Here is an 18,115-nt window from a genome sequence, read left to right as displayed (position 1 = left end):
TTCCTGTGCTAATTTTTTCAAGCGTGATACTACAGTAGGGTCTACAATGCGAAAAATCGATATCCTCCAATCAATTACCTAACTATTGTCACGTGTTAGGCTAAGTGTAACTTGAATAACACCAGCGTGGCAGCCAAGTTTGTCACTTTCTTCTGGTAGAAAACGATACAAATGTCTTGAAATCACATGATTTTTCATTGCAGCGGTTTGTAGGGTTCTTTGTTTGCCATGGTATTCACTCTCAACATTTTTCAAGTAGTCTATCATCAACTCAAAGTATTAGTGGTTTGATTTCATTGGTCAGTTTCTGGTGGCAGCACAATCTGTGCGCCTTTTTGGTGACAAACAAAATGTTTCTTTTTCTGGAGCACGGGACAAGCAGAGCAGCAACTGTGCCGTGGGTCAGCAATGACCATTACTAGGTAAATTACCTGCATGCGGAGTATGGTTATAAATTGAAGCTTGTTAGCCATCTGGCTGAGACATCTATATGCTGAAATTCGGTCAAAACAACACGATTTTTGCAAGCAAATACCAGAATTGTTAATAAATCAGTGTAACAGTCTCCAACAGCAAGGATGTGAAGCTTGTAAACACCTAACAATACGGCTATCTCACTCAGTAAATGCATAGAGCAATCCAATGCATGAAATAGGCACTCACATGATCGAAATTCAAATCACGGGAATACCCATGAAATTGCTTTCATTTTTAAAAAGGAAGTGCACTCCTTTTGTAAATATTTGTGTTAACTGTTCACTCAGGCATGGTCTGGGGCAGTGCAGATGTGTCTTATACTGTGATGGCATCATAGGGAGAGTCTTAGACTGCTGGGCTAATTGAGATGCTGAACCTAATGCATACAAACTTGTTGTCATGTAATTTTAAGGTCATTGGAATAGATTATGGTTGTATTTTCTGCGATCTGAATTTCGATCACGTGAGTGCTTATTTCATGCATTGGAATGCTCTATGGGTTTACTGAGCAAGATAGCCGTATTGTTAGGTGTTTATAAGCTTCGTATTCTTGCTTTTGGAGACTGTTACACTGATTTATCAACAATTCTGGTATTTGTTTGCAAAAATTTCGTCACTTTGACCGAATTTCAGCATATAGATGCCTCAGCCAGATGGCTAAAAAGCTTCAATTATAACCATACTCCGCATGCACGTACTTTACCTAGTACTGGTCATTGCTGACCCACGGCACAGTTGCTGCTCTGCTTGTCCTGTGCTCCAGAGAAAGAAACATTTTGTTTGTCACCAAAAAGGCACACAGATTGTACTACCACCAGAAACTGACCAATGAAATCAAACCACCAATACTTTGAGTTGATGATAGACTACTTGAACAATGTTGAGAGTGAATATCATGGCAAACAAAGAACCCTATGAACCACTGCAATGAAAAATCACATGATTTCAAGACGTTTGTATCATTTTCTACCAGAAGAAAGTGACAAACTTGGCTGCCACAATGGTGTTATTCAAGTTACACTTAGCCTAACACATGACGATAGTTAGGTAGTTGATTGGAGGATATCAATTTTTTCTGTTGTGGACCCTAACTACAGTCAAAGAATATGGATAATGTATCACTAGATTCTGTCCTAGAGTTGTGCTTCATCTCTGTGTATCGCACAAAACTGTGCATTGTGATATTATAAATTCAACTTAGACATATCAAAGCATTACATACATACTGAATTCTTATAAATTTTAAATGACTAAGGGGCTTGTAATAAAGAAGACAACTGCATGGTTGTGACAACATTCATTAAAAGTGCACAGTTATTTGACAATTTGACATAAATATAATATTATGATTCATACCAAACACGTAACTTAGGTGTAATTTAATCTGTGTGAAATGTATAAATGTATTACACAGTAATGAAAATTAGATTCTGACTGTTCTGGGTTTTTTGTGCTAGCAGTACCAGCTATATATGTTAAGCTACCTCTTTAGTTTCCTTTTGGCCTCCTTTCTTCCAGTGCACCATTATATATATATATATATATATCTAATCAAAAACAGCCAAGCTGTAAAAAAAGGTGCGGCCCCCATAAAGGCCATGGTGAAAAAAGATGTGAAATCCAAGGTGGCGGCCAAGAAATGGCAGGTTAATGGTTAAATTTTAATAACAATAATTCAGGTGAATTTTGTGCCGTTTGGTCTTGGCACCAAATTCACCTGAATTGTTGTTATTAAAATTTAACCATTAACCTACCATCACAGCCATTTCTTGGCCGCCACCTTGGATTTCACATCTTTTTTCACCATGGCCTTTATGGGGGCCGCACCTTTTTTTATAGCTTGGCTGTTTTTGATTAGATATCACTTCTTTTTGTATTTGTATACTGCAAAGCCGGCCTATGGCTGGCTTTGGAGCTTTTGTAACCCATGTGTTTTTTTTTGTTTACCACAGGAAGAAGAAAAGAACTTAAAGAAGATTTTTCATACTTCAATTATTTTTGATTTTATTAGTAAATATACAAATTATATACATATATTTATTACATGCCCATTATTCCCCACAGGATATTTTTTTGCAGCTGATCTCTCTACTGGGTGACTTGAAATGTAGCTGATCTCTCTACTGGCCCAGTACTGGGTGACTTGAAATGTAGCTGAACTATCTACAGGATGGTTTCTAGGGACCTGCCGATTATGCTCATAATTTTACCTATTATGCTATGCTGCACTGCTCAAAAATTTACTTATTATGCTTACATTTATGCTCAATACTTACTTATTATGCTCAAATTATGCCCATCTATTTATGTCTCAGTTCTCATGCTCTGCTAATAATTTCCAGTTTATGGATAAATAATAAGTACCTGAAGCACAAACTTGTCAAAATGCATATCACAGAAAAGATCGATATACTCTAATAGAACAGTCAGCTATGTGATTGCTCTATTAGAGTTACTGACTGTTCTATTAGAGTATATCGATCTTTCTGTGATACTTATTTTTATAAGCAAGAATTCATACTGTTACAAAATATTCTACCTATTATGCTCAATACTTTCAGGTGCCTATTATGCTCATAATTATGCCAGCATAATCGGCGGGTCCCTAATGGTTTCCTTGTAGCTGAACTCTCTACAAGGTGACCTCTTCTAGCTGGTCTCTGTACAGGATGATTTGTTTGTAGCTGGTCTCTCTACAAGTTGATTTGTGTGTAGCTGATCTCTCTGCAGGTTGATTTGTTTTAGCTGAAAAGTGATTGCTTGTAGCTGAACTCCTTGCATTGTGTCTAGTTTCTAGTTGATGTCTCTACAGGGTGATTTTTTGTAGCTGAACTCTCTACAGGGTGATTTGTTTGTAGCCGATCTCTCTACAGGGTAATTTGTTTGTAGTTGAACTCTCTATAATGTGATTTGTTTGTAGCTGATCTCTCTGCAGGTTGATTTGTTTTAGCTGAAAAGTGATTGCTTGTAGCTGAACTCCTTGCATTGTGTCTAGTTTCTAGTTGATGTCTCTACAGGTGATTTTTTGTAGCTGAACTCTCTACAGGGTGATTTGTTTGTAGCCGATCTCTCTACAGGGTAATTTGTTTGTAGTTGAACTCTCTATAATGGGATTTGTTTGTAGCTGATCTCTCTGTAGGTTGATTTGTTTTAGCTGAAAAGTGATTGCTTGTAGCTGAACTCCTTGCATTGTGTCTAGTTTCTAGTTGATGTCTCTACAGGGTGATTTTTTGTAGCTGAACTCTCTACAGGGTGATTTGTTTGTAGCCGATCTCTCTACAGGGTAATTTGTTTGTAGTTGAACTCTCTATAATGTGATTTGTTTGTAGCTGATCTCTCTGCAGGTTGATTTGTTTTAGCTGAAAAGTGATTGCTTGTAGCTGAACTCCTTGCATTGTGTCTAGTTTCTAGTTGATGTCTCTACAGGGTGATTTTTTGTAGCTGAACTCTCTACAGGGTGATTTGTTTGTAGCCGATCTCTCTACAGGGTAATTTGCTTGTAGCTGAACTCTCTATAAGGTGATTTGTTTGTAGCTGATCTCTCTGCAGGTTGATTTGTTACAGCTGGACTCTCTACAGGGTGATTGCTTGTAGCTGAGCTCCTTACATTGTGTCTAGTTTCTATATAGCTGAGATCTCTACAGGGTGATTTGCTTGTAGCTGAACTCTCTACAGGGTTATTTGTTTCTAGCTTATCTCTCTACAGGTTGATCTGTGTGTAACTGATCTCTCTACAAGCTGATTTGTTTGTAGCTGATCTCTCTGCAGGTTGAATTGTTTCTAGCTGATCTCTCTACAAGTTGATTTGTCTATTGCTGATCGCTCTAAAGGTTGATTTGTTTGTAGCTGAACTCTCTGCAAAGTGTTTTGTCTGTAGTTGGTCTCTCTACAATGTGGTTTTCTGTAGCTGACCTATTTTCAGGGTGATTTGTTTCTAGCTGATCTCTCTACAGGGTGATTTTTTTGTAGCTGACCTCTCTTCAGGGCGATTTGTTTCTAGCTGATCGCTCTACAGTTTGATTTGTTTGTAGCTGAACTCTGTACAGGATGATTTGCTTGTAGCTGAACTCCTTACATTGTGTCTAGTTTCTAGCTGATCTCTCTACAGGGTAATTTGTTTGTAGCTGAACTCTCTGCAGGTTGATTTGTTTTAGCTGAACTCTCTACAGGGTGATTTGCTTGTAGCTGAACTACTTACATTGACAATGTGTCTAGTTTCTAGCTGATCTCTCTACAGGGTGATTTGTTTGTAGCTGATCTCTCTATAAGGTGATTTGTTTGCAGCTGAACTCTCTACATGGTAGTTTCTTTGTAGCTGAACTCTCTACAATGTAATTCTTCTAGCTGAACTCTCTACAGGATGACTTGTTTCTAGCTGAACTCTTTACAGGTGGTTTCTTTGTAGCTGAACTCTCTACAAGGTGACTTCTTCTAGCTGATCTCTCTACAGGATGACTTGTTTCTAACTGAACTCTCTACAGGGTGATCTGTTCATAGTGGAACTTCTAGTGAGAGATTTGTTTGCAGCTGAACTCTCTACACGATGGTTTCTTTGCAACTGAACTCTCTACAAGGTAACTTCTTCTAGCTGATCTCTCTGCAGGGCAATTTGTTTGTAGCTGAATTCTCTACAGGGTGATTTGTTTGCAGCTGAACTCCCTACATGATGGTTTCTTTGTAGCTGAACTCTCTATTAGGTACCTTCTTCTAGCTGATCTGACTACAGGGTGACTTGTTTGTAGCTGAAGTCCCTACAGAATAACTTGCAATGTAATATAATTCTATAATGGAGTAAATTATAAACGTGGCTGAATGCTCTATTAGGGTGACTGTTCTATTAGAGTATCTCGATCTCGCATATGCTACACGTAGTTGGCTTTGGAATCATAATTCAGTGGTTTGTAATCCGATTCTTCTGTACTACTGCAAGGACTTTCTATGATAATTATTCCAGCTACACACCGATTTTCAGCTCACTGCTCTAAGCGGTTTGCCTGGTAGGCGTGAAAACTAATTGTTTTTATATTCATAAAAATCGATCGCGTAATTTTGACACAGGTTGGGTTTTGTGTCATATCTCGATGGCCTTAAACCGGATCCTTTCAAACCACAAAAAGGCACTCCTACGATAGTTACTCCATCTACATAGCAATTTTCAGCTCATTCCTTCAAGCGGTTTACCCTGTGGACGTGACAGACCTTCGACCTAATTTTACACAAATAATTGGTCATAACTCCGTGAATGTTCATCGGATTCCTTCCAAACTTGGTAATTAGATTCGCCTTAATGAGCCCTTTACGTGTGCCAAATTTCAGCCCGATTGAAGCACGAATTCGTGTTTTATTGCGGATTTTGCAAAGTGTGCGAAAAGAAGAAGTAGAAGAAGAAAAAATGAAGAAAAAAACCCAAATTTTGGCCGCTCGTATCTCGGAAATGGCTGGAGCGATTTTCTTTAAATTTGGAATGTGGACTCCCCTACCTAGCCGGCACTTCTGTAGCAACTTTGGTTTCAATCGGATAAGGAATCACAGAGCTACAAAGGTGTGAAAATCGCATTTACTTTCTTCCTGTAAATATACTCACTGTGTGGCGCACCGGCTTCTTGGGCCGCATGACACACTACCGTGTGTCTTGATATATATGTAATAGTTATACCATGGGCAAGAGTGCTTTGCCTGATATATACGCACAAGCCCGAGGGCCACAGGCCCAAGGGAGAGTGCGTAAATACAGGCAAAGCACAAGTGCCCATGGTATAACTAATATGTTCTACTTTAGCATGTAGACTCACCTAATTGGCAAAACCTGTAGTTGCTATACCCTTCTCGGAACCAAATAAGCTGTGATTGTGGGATTGAATTTTGCCAAACAAACTGTGATTGTGGAATTCAATTTTAATACATCAAACAGTAGTTTGATTTTATTATTGCTAATATAGCAATTTTAAGAGACTAGTGTTAATTATGTTACTTTAATTGCTACATTTATAAGAGTAAAAACAAACTACTGTTAATGTATTAAAATCGAATCCCACAATCACAGGTTGTTTGGCAGAATTCAATCCCACAATCACAGCTTGCTTGATTCCCTATATAAGAGAAGAGGATAACAGTAAAACATCAAAGAAATCTGATGATTTCTGGATATAGTGTGCACACCTATTAGGTATGCAATGTCTCAAGTTAACGAGATATACACACTGGTGGCAGTGCGTATATCTCGTTAAGGCAGTGTGTAACGAGATATACGCACTGCCTTAATGAGATATACGCACTATCTCGTTAACATTTTGAGTCAGTGATATATATGCACTGGCTTTCCTTTGATCTGAGGTGTGAAAGTGGTACATATATATATATACCACTTTCACACCTCACTTCAAAGGGAAGAGAAGGTGTATAAGTGGTATAATAGCACTGCTAGCAGTGCTCAGGAATGTAGTAACGAGAATAGGAGGTAGTATATACAAGTTATATCCCTCCTAGGAGTGATATAACCTGTATATACTACCTCCTATTCTCATTAATGCATTCCAAGCATTCTCAGAAATCATTTGATTTCTTTGATGAAACTGTGTGATCTCCTCTCCTTTAATATAGCGACACTTCACAGGATCGATAGTAGGTTTTAGTTTTTGTAAAGTGAGCCAAGGCATAGATCATGGACTTGGGAAAGAAGATAGTTCATTGTTTCACTGAACGAAGAAGGTCACAGGTTAGTTTATATTAAACATGTTACATTCAATAGTCACGTGGGGATGTCCCACAGACACTGGGTGTAGCGCTTAATTGATATGGCCATTAGTGTTAATAGTATTCACTACTTTAGTTTATTCATGGCTAGTAAAGTAAGTACTTTAGTGTAGTTGAATCGTCTTTACATTGCCGTTTTGACACCTGGCGCGATGTCACACACGCGTAGTGACTGGTCGTGACGCTTAATTGGCTAGGCCATTATAGCGCTGTAAACATATTCACTGCTTTAGTTTATTCATGGCTAGTATAGTAAGTACTTTATAGTGCACTTAAGCTTCATTATGAGCTGTTCAGCTCGTATTTGGGCTTCCTGTGTTTAATTGCATACCCACAATCAAAGCGATCTGCATGCTCGTGACGATACACTTACGTTCGGCCTCTCAGCAGTGCCTTGTCGTTGCTCTTATGACGTTATCCACAATCGAAAGCCACATGGTCCCATATAAATACACTCGCAAAGCGTTCCAGCAGTTTCCATGTACACTTGCAGGTGATTCACCCAAGTGGAATATATTAGTTGTAACATGGGCACTTGTGATTTGCCTGAAATATACACACTCGCACTCGGGCTGCGCCCTCGTGCTCGTGTGTATATTTCAGGCAAATCACTCGTGCCCATGTTACAACTACTACATATACTACAGCTTCATTGTCGAGCCATACAAGATAAATAAGAGCATGGGGAGGCTTCAGCATGATTTAAAGTAGAGTACACAAACCATCATAAAAACCATGCATGTTGATGCTTGAAAGAGCAATATAAGTGAAGCTGTGCATGTGTGCCATTAAGTAAAAAGTACTGTCAACCATGAACTATTGTGTCTTGACATCTGGCTGAAAGCAGCCAAGCTTTGAAAAAGGGTGCGGCCCGCCAGAGTGAAAAAAGATGCGAAATGCAAGGTAGCAGCCAAGAAATGACTATGATGGTAGGTTAATAGCAAAAAATTTTAATGGCAACAGTTCAGGTGAATTTGTATTGCCTTCCGCAAGTTTCAATAGGATTTAGCACCGTACAAATTCACCTGAATTGTCATTATTAAATTTTTGCCAGTAGCCTACCATCATAGCCATTTCTTGGATGCCACCTTGGATTTTTACATCTTTTTACCCTGGGGGTTGTGCTCTGTTTTACAGCTTGGCTGTTTATCACTTCTTGTATACTCCGAAACCAGCCATGCTCTGAAGCTACTTTTGCTTACCTTTTTTTCTCAACTGCAGAAAGGAGGAAGAGATGAAGAGTTTCTTTAAGCAGCATAATAGACGCCACAAAATTATTTAAGGTGCTTAGACTACGCTACTGTATGGAGATACCAGTACTCCACGATAGGTCACAAGATCATGCCCATTCTTTATTCTACCTATTATTGATCTATCAATCGAGACCACTATTATCTCTACAGGATGACTTTTGATATAGCTGAACTCTCCGCAGAGTGACTTGTTACAAAGCTAGAGGGTGATTTTTTCACAGTTGAGCTCTCTACATGGTGACTTGATTGTAGCTAAACACTCTAATAGAGTGTCTTAATTATGTGTAGCTGAATATTCTAATAGGGTGACTGCTCTATTAGAGTATTCAGATGGAATAACCATTCAGCTCCTGGTTGGCTTTTGTAGTCTAACTCAGTAGTTTCTAATCTGGTTCCGTGTAAACCAGTGAAACACCTTTCTAAAATAATTACTCTACCTATTTATGTACCTATTTTCAGCTCACTCCATTAACTAGTTTACCTGGTAGATGTGACAAGTAATACTTTTTTATTAACAAAAGTCGATTGCACGTTTCTACACATGGTTGGAATTTTTGTTATAACTCCATGGTTGTCGGCACAATTTCTTTCAAACCACAAAAAGTTTGCTCTATTATGGTTATTCCATGTGTAGACCAATTTTCAAGGTATTCTTTCAAGCGGTTTGCCCTGTGGCCATTACAAAATATTGCATGCTTTTGTATCTTTAAAATATTGTGCATAACTCCTTTGCTCTGTATCTGATGTGTACAAAACTTTGACTGTACATGTGCTGCATTATGCTATTACTACATTCAAATTTGAAGTAAATCAACCAAAGCATGCAAAAGTTATAGCAATTTTTCTAAGTGGAGCAAAAGAAGATGAAGAAAATACAAAGATACTAAGACAAATTTTGAAGGCGCATATCTCAGTGATGGATGGGTGGATTCGGCTCAAATTTGAAACAGGAGTTGTCCCAATCTGAAGAAGATTCCACAGCAATGATGATTAATTTCTAGTTAGACACTATTGAGCTACTGACACATGTTTTCTTGGTTCCTGTAAAATATATGCTTGACTGTCACATGCCCACACTGGCTGCTCTTGGCCATACGACACACTATTGCATACCTTGATATTATATCTGTGCTTTCTATGTTATGCTGTTAACTTTATAAAATGCTAACTAATATCTACATAGCTACATCACCAAAATGTCTGTGTTCGTAGGTGGCAATTTCCTGCTGTGTTCACAGTCTATACAGCAATGTGCCCAATGACCATTGGTAAGAAACTACATTCTCTGTATGACTGTACATGTGTGTGTGTTTGCTTGAGTGTGTGTGCATGTGTGTTGTGTGTGCATACATGCTATGTGCATATACAGATATGTGTTGATCAGATACATGTTACCAAAGTATGTGACTGGATTTTGGAAAAACGATCCAAATCACACATTAGAAGTTTTGAGATAAATGGTTTTAAAGAATTCAAGCCAGCATAACTCTCCAAGGATAGAAAGCACACGTATGACATTTACACTAAAGATGCATCAGTCTGTTACCTTTCAGACCACTTCCAGTAACTTGTAGCTGCTCATAGTGTTTCCCACCAAATAAGATAGGCAGTTGGACAATTAAAGTAGTATTACAAGTGTTCACAAAGGGATGGGGGGGGGGGGGGTGGGCAAGGGTTATACCTCAAAATGGAGGCAGACCATGAGTGGAGCTCAGAGACAAGATTACATGGCTGTGCTGGCTCCTTAGTTACTGATATGTAGCAAAATCCACAGAAAAATGTCTGGCCAACATTATCAGGCTGTCCACCAGTAAGTCACTGATTTCTGCCAAGCCAGCTCCTTCACAAGGCCTAAAACCACCTCTACACACCACCCAAAAAAGACGTCTCTTGAAACCAGCCTCAAGTAGTTTGAGTAGTACTGAGTGTCAAAACTAGTAGTATAATGATAGTGTAGCTATCCACTGGAGGTGTTAGTTTGATTTTGCCTGATGTTCGATTTGGATTGGTTTTGTAAAATCTATAGTCACACATATATAGTGCACTTTTCCTCATCCTCACAAATTATAGTCATGTATTGTGCGATCATGTTTTAACTAGGCATCAAGCACTCAAAAAAAGTGTGCATACCCTAAGTAACCATGTTATAACTACTAGCTATTAAAAATTTAAAAGGAAGTAGGATCAATATAATGCACATGCTATAAAAAGTAAGGAAACAAGCTCAAAAATTTTACAGTTGAAATGAGAATGATCCACACAACAAAAAGTAAGGAACAAGTCCAACAAGATTAGATGGCTACTTGCTAAAATGAGACACATTTCAATGCATACTTTTGGCTAATTTGATATAGCTAGTCTCATTTCAAGATGTTAGCCAAAGGTAGGCATTAAAATGTGTCTCATTTTATCAAGTAGCCATCTAATCTTGTTGGACCTATTTCCTTACTTTTAATTGCGTGAATCATTCTCATTTCAGTTGTAACATTTTTTCCTTACTTTTTATAGCATGTGCATTATATCAATCCCTACTTCCTCTTATTTTTTTTATAGCTAGTTTGTTCACTATTTATGTCTAGCTTGCTAACTATCAAAACATTTCATAAGAATTTCAACACTAGAATAGAGGTCATGGCCTCCCCAAACATTTGGAATATCGGATCATTTCATGTAACTTTCCCAGTTCCGTGCTGCACTGTTAGCATGACTATTCTCTGGGTCCTTCATGTAAGTTTCACAGCTTTGTGCTGCACTGTCTGCATGGCTATTCTCTAACTCTTTTTGATATTAATTTTTTTTCTTCTTGTTGTCCGCTATCTTCTCTTTGTTTTCAACTGATAGTACTTTTTTGTTGTAACATTTTTTCTTTGCTCCTGTCAGAGGCATGAATATACCTACCTCGCAAAAAAACTAAACTGGTAAAACCATAGCTAAAACGACTACACAATGGTTAAAACAATGACTCTTTGAATACTACACCCATTCACTCTCATTTTACTATGGCTGACAAATTAGTGTGAAAAAATCACATGTGCAGATACACCCGCCACAACTATCAATAATCTTTTGTATGGAGAAGGCTATTGAATGATGAAAGCGAACAGCCTGGTGCAGTGGACAAAATATAATCGAAATAACAGATTCATGAATCTTCCATCATTACTATGGCAGACTGAAATTTCTGGAGCAATACACCTAGCACTACCAGGTCTTACATCAGGCAGCAGTCAGGCAGGCAGGCAGGCAGATGAAATGCAGGTGAACTTTGAAATTGTTAAAATTCACTGTACACCGATTTTCACTGTAAGTACAGCATCATTACAGCTGTACGAATGCATTCCAGGTGGTTTTTTTCTGGGGAAAATGTATTGCAAGTCTGTTTTTTTCCTACTTATTAAGTACTAACATACTTAATGATCCTACATCCTTATAGAATCAACAATGGAGATTACATTATATAAGATGTAAGACCACTATTTGTAGTCGGAGGGAGAAGCATTAGACGCAACATTCAAGATAACAGATTCAATGTTTCATGTTGATTGCTCATTGATAACTAGAGTATAGTTTATGATTTAGATGAGGATTTTGCAGAATGTATGAAATTACACTATGGTAAGCTTATAGTCACAAACTGAACTATATTATATCACTTATGTACCACATGCAGTTTTCCATGAAGTATACACAGCAATAAGCAAATGATTTGTTTGGTTCCCAGTACAGGGCTGCTCACTTTCTTTCAAAAATCACAAAACTGAAACGAAGCACGACTTTTCAAATTCAAGCTGCCCTACCAGCCAAGACAAGTAAAGCCAACTATTCTTCACAAGGTTGGGTGCATAGTGTATCTATGTTGTAAGTATGGAAAATATCTGAGACTTCTCACCATCTGGGTGATAAGCATCAAAATTTTTGTGCTTCACTCACGGGATTCTCTCAATGATGCTGAAGTCCCTTCCAGCACTTCTGATTCTGCACTGATCACCTAATTTTGTTTAGAATGATGATAAAAGATGGACCAAAATGTTTGGCAGTAGTAGCAGTCATTCTGTAATTTCAAATGATGTAGTATTCCAGCAGCTCGCCAGGAGCCCCACCTAGCTTCAAAAATGAAAGATTTCGTGCTTTATTTCAGTTTATTTTTTAGTATTTTGCAACATGATGGTACTGTAGGGTGATCTAGTAAAGATTTGGAGCCACTGTGGAGCATGGGAGGTGAAGTCAGTTTTGGACCTCCAGTGGTCTAGAGCTTCGAACAACTTGTGGAGGATATCAATGAAATATTAATTGACAACTACTGGAACCAACTGTCCAGGGAATCTTTTGCCATCATTCCAGTCCATCATTTGATGGGTATTGTGGCTGCAGAAGTGTTGGAAATGGCTAGAAGGCATGATATAATTCCCAAATGTTGCAGAAAATTTTGACGCTCGTCACCCGGCAGATGGTGAGAAGTCTCAGATTCTTTCCAGACTTACAGCATAGACAGACTATGCACCCAAACTTATCACAATACTGTGAAGAAGATTTGGCTTTTCTTGTCTTGGCTCGTAGCACAGCTTGAATTCGGAAATTCATGCTTCATTTTGTAATTGTTAGCAACCCTGTGCCATGAATGTAGCAAATCATTTGCTTACAACTGCGTGTACTTTTTAACTACAACAACTCTAGATAAGATCTGGCTAAGTAGCAAGTTTCATCCAGTCCTTTGTATAGAGCACGAAATTTTAAAATAAATTTTGCATCTTGTTAGATACTAAAACAAAAACAATATTTTTGTGAAGACAACATTCATGCATCCGATTTCATGGTTAATTAATTTTATTTATTTATTAATACTTTACAGGACTGTACAGATCAATATACAAATAGAAGAGCTTAACTAGCTATTAAATTACAGTCCTGAAGGTCTACCAGTGTCTTGCACTAGTAGCCATTATTTAGGTGGATCTAGCCTTGGTGGATCTAGCAATGGTACACTACAACAAACATCCCACATTGGTAGGAGTATCAATTTGTGAAAGTTGATTTTTCGGTTTGCAGACCCTACCAAAACTGACTAATAGTACTTTTCGCGGCCCCTAAAGTTGAATGCTCAGGGCAATATCAGTACTATAGACACATCCCCTAAAGTCGATTTTTTCCTGGGCTAGATGGACTGCTCTTGCCCTCCCCCCAACCCCCAGCACTAGATGTTAAAGTGCTGGACAGCTGGCCACTAGACTCCAAGCAACCCTCAGGGTAGGCCAGATCAATAATTGATGTTAATGGACTGCAATTTAAAGAACAATGACTCCTCAAGCACATCACTGAAGATCTTAAAAGCAAAAAGCAAAGCCTACATCACAGCCAGAATAAGCATTTGCTGGAATTAATGCTACGTTTCTCAGCCAACATATAAAAATGGTGAAAAGCAAGCTCTCTCAATGCTCATCATATGCCTGTTGTTTCTCACGTTCATGAAGCTGATAACTAAAGTCGAATGCTCGGGGAAATTACTAGATGCGAAAGTAAAAACCTTTCAGTTCACTAGTAACCACTGCCAAAAAAGTATTACAGTTGCTATGCATGCCAGGTAAAATAGTTAATGGAATCGGCTGAAAATAGGTAGAGAGGTAGATTGATTATTTTAGAACAATCTTTCAGTAGTTTACAAGGAATCAGATTAAAAACCACTGAGTTACACTACCAGTGAACTAGGTGTAACAAGTGCGATCAAGATACTCTAATAGTTCAGTCACCCTAACAGAACATTCAGCTCGTAATAAGCCACTCTATTACAACGTTCAGCTACAATCAAGTCAAGTCACCATGTAGAGTTCAGCTAACAACAAGTCATCCAATAGTTTGATCAAGTCACCCTGTAGAGAGTCCAGTTACAAACAAGTCACCCTGTAGAGAGTTCGGCCACAAATAAGTCACCCTGTGGAGAGTTCAGCCACAAACAAGTCACCCTGTAGAGAGTTCAGTTACAAATGTCATAAGTACTTGGGCATTATATTTGGTGCGAATTTAAAGTTCCACCGACACACTTCTGATGTAGCTATGAAAGCGAACAGGGTATTGGCTTGTATGAAGAGAATCTTTATCAATTTGAATGAATTTATACTTTCACAATTGTACAAATCAATGTTTCAACCTGTATTAGAATACGAAAATGTAATTTGAGGACCCCATTATGTAATGGACCAATGTAAACTTGAGGGTGTACAATGGCGTGCTACAAAATTAGTATTATCTTTAAGAGACAAGTCTTACATAGATTGACTGACGTCAATGAATTTACCATCTCTTTTGTACAGGCACATACGTGGTGACTTAATATTTCTTTTCAAGCTGTTGAATGGTTACTTCAGTCTAGATCACTCCAACTTTTTCACTCTTTCCCACAACACACAAACTAGAGGTCACGCATATAAATTACTTTCATGTCGGGTCAACTATTTTGGTACTAGAGTAATTAATGTCTGGAACAATCTTATGAATGATATTGTAGGAAATTCATTTAAACCAGCTATAGATAATTACTTTTATGACTTTAGATTTATGTTAATGCAATAATTATACTCACAAGTATAAGAAAAATTAGGAATGTTAAATTAGAGTAGGGACAGTGTATAGTGCTGCAATAAAAAGTACTGAAACAAGCTGGATCAAGGTAGTATGTGCTTAATGTCTAAATACTGTAAAATAATAAGAAGTGAATATCCCTACTGTGCATTGAGTGTAGCACAGTAGGGATATTCACTTCTTATCGTTTTATAGTATTTGGACATTACGTACTAATTTGTTTCAGTACTTTTTATTGCAGCTCTATATACTGCCCCTACTCTAATTCCTAATTGTTTCTTGTACTTGTTTGTGAAGTTCTTTGCAAGCTCATAACCACTAAATAGCCTGCTTTTCACAAAACCAGTCAAAAGAGTTGATCACAGCACTATTATACTAGATTATGACTCATACAATAACAAATGATCAGTGGGCGTGGCTCTACATAAGCCTGGAGACAATAATGGACGTGAATTTGTGCATACCTACAGACTGATTAATGGGCGTGGCTACCATATGTCTACAGACAGTAATTTACATGAGTAGGCATGGCTCACAAAAGAGCAGGAAGCAGTAGAAAATTCCATTGAATATTTTAAAATTTTGTAGCAACTTGACAGAAACGTTTCAGGTTGATCTGAAGACACTTTTGGGCTTTATGTTACCCAACCAATACTGTCATGTCGTTGTGAGGAAAAATCAAGACAGGTTTTTCGGTTATAATATATCACTGGCCATGCCCACACCTTCGATATCCCTACTATACAGTACTACTGTACTGTATGATAGTTAATTTTTGTTTATTGCATCTATTTATGTGTGTATAAGTATGTAATTCAATGGGTGTACAGGCTTCTAAGCCTCAACCCAAATCACATCATAATCATAATCAAAACAAGTCACCTTTTGGAGAGGTGAGCCACAAACAATTCACTTGTAGAATTCAACTAAAAATATCACCCAGTAGAGTGCTCAGCTACAAACTAGTCGCCGTGTAGAGAGTTCAACTACAAACAAATCACCTTGTAAAGAGTTCAGTAATAAACAAGTCACAATGTAGAGAGTTCAGCTACAAACAAATCACTCTCTAGGGAGTTCAGCCACAAGCAAGCCACCTGTAGAGTTCAGTTTTAAAAGTCAACCAAGAGAGAGTTCAGCTGCAACCAAGTCACCCTGTAGAGTATTCATGTACATGCAAACAAGTCACCAGGTAAAGAATTCAACTGCAAACAAATCACTCTGTGGAAAGTTTAGCTACAAAAAAAATTATCCTGTGGAGAGTACAGTATCATTAAACAAGTCACCCTGTAGAGTGTTCAGCTATTAACAAATCACCCTGCATGTTCAGCTACGAACCTGTGGAGAATTCAGGTTACCCTGAAGAAATTTCTGCTACAAAAAAGTCACTCTTTAGAGAGTTCAGCTACAAACAAGTTACAGTTTAATCACCCTGGAGGGTTCAGCTACAAGCACATTAATTATCCTGTGGAGAGTTCATCTACAAACAAGTCACCTTGTATACAGTTCAGCCACAACAAATCAGCATGAGGAGAGTCCAGCTACATTGGAAGTCACTCTGTAGAGAGTTCAGCTACAAACAAATTATCTTGTAGAGATTTCTGGTCTACCTGTAGGAGAGAGGACATGTGATAATTTTAATACATTATTAAATTTTGTAAAAAAATGCATCATTATAAAAAATATTCACAGAATTCAGCTACTGATGTCTCCCCCTTTTCTGCGGTAAAGAAAAAGACAAGTAAAAGAAACTCCAAAGCTGGCCACAGGCTGGCTTTGGAGTACACAAATTCAAAAAGAAGTGGTGTCTAATCAAAAACAACCAAGCTGTGAAAAAAGGGTGCAGCCCCCAAAAAAGCCAGGGTGAAAAAAAGATGTGAAATCAAAGGTGGCAGCCAAGAAATGACTGTGATGGTAGGTTAATGACAAAAATTTTAATAACGACAATTCATGTGAATTTGTGTTGCCTTCTCCCATCACAGTCATTTCTTGACCACCACCTTTGAGAAGGAAACACAAATTCACCTGAATTGTCATCATTAAAATTTTTTACCATTAACCTACCATTACAGTCATTTCTTGGCTGCCACCTTTGATTTCACATCCTGGCTTTTTTTGGGAGCTGCACCCTTTTTTTCAGTTTGGCTGTTTTTTTATTAGATACATTAGACATGCTGGTTATTGCTTATAGTCCAGTGAGGAGTAAATTTGTGTCTCAGGAAATAAGCCCATGCTTTCATAGTAATAATCCCTTACTAGCTTATCAATACCAAATTTCTGTAAAAAATGAGTATATAGCTATACCTGGAGGATATGGAGTAGTGAGAAGTTCACCTACATAGCATTAGCAGAATTATCAGTGGTAGATACTAGTAATCAAAGGTACCTAACTGGAATTAATTGATGGTGTACTAAACTAATATTTATTGTGGGTTTTGCTTTGCTACTACATACACAATTGAATCGTAGTAATTTGTATTTTGTAATTGATGAAATATTTTGTAATTCTATAATTACTGTATACAATTAATACTTTTGCAGCAATCTTTGTAATAATATCCCACATTGATCACAACAAGGATTTGTATTGTTCACATGAAGTATTAACTCAAGCCATTGAAGAACCAACTGTATTTTGTAACATATCTGGTATGTTTAGCAATATATTTCATATTTTGTGATAATAATCTGTATAATTATAGTTTACTGTCCTTTACTAACAATAAATGTGACCGGATTTGCAAAAAGGAGTTGTCCACACACATCCAATTCTATGAACTTGGAAGACCATAACTTAGTATTCAAGAAAGGTAAAATCCTGAAATTTCCTTCATCCATTGACCAATTTTGGAACTCACTACTGACCAAATTTGTGACCCGATTTTGGAAAACCATCCTTTTGGGCACATGCAAAATTTGTAGGAAAACTCAACTGAAAATTTCAGCAATCTTTTAAAATTAATTTCAACTATTAAGCCTTCTTCCTGTGAAATTCACACCCAAAGCTTCTTTCTGCTAGGAGATATGGATGAATTTATCACACCATGTAGTGATTTCACCAT

General features: G+C 37.7%; 1 protein-coding gene across 2 annotated transcripts in view; it reads left to right on the top strand.

Annotated features, from left to right (window-relative positions):
- The window catches only part of LOC136243415 (uncharacterized), a 32,301-nt gene that overhangs the window by 7,579 nt on the left and 6,607 nt on the right, over positions 1–18,115 (top strand). For both annotated transcript variants that reach the window (XM_066034924.1, XM_066034925.1), the window contains exons 3-4: positions 9,696–9,751; positions 17,595–17,702. In XM_066034924.1, coding sequence (XP_065890996.1) covers positions 9,696–9,751; positions 17,595–17,702 — 164 coding nt within the window. The remainder of the gene's footprint in view (positions 1–9,695; positions 9,752–17,594; positions 17,703–18,115) is intronic.

The sequence above is a fragment of the Dysidea avara genome, chromosome 13, assembly GCF_963678975.1.
Source record: "Dysidea avara chromosome 13, odDysAvar1.4, whole genome shotgun sequence".
Taxonomy (NCBI): domain Eukaryota; kingdom Metazoa; phylum Porifera; class Demospongiae; order Dictyoceratida; family Dysideidae; genus Dysidea; species Dysidea avara.
Note: the sequence above shows the minus strand (reverse complement) of the source record. Positions and strands in the feature narration are given on the sequence as shown.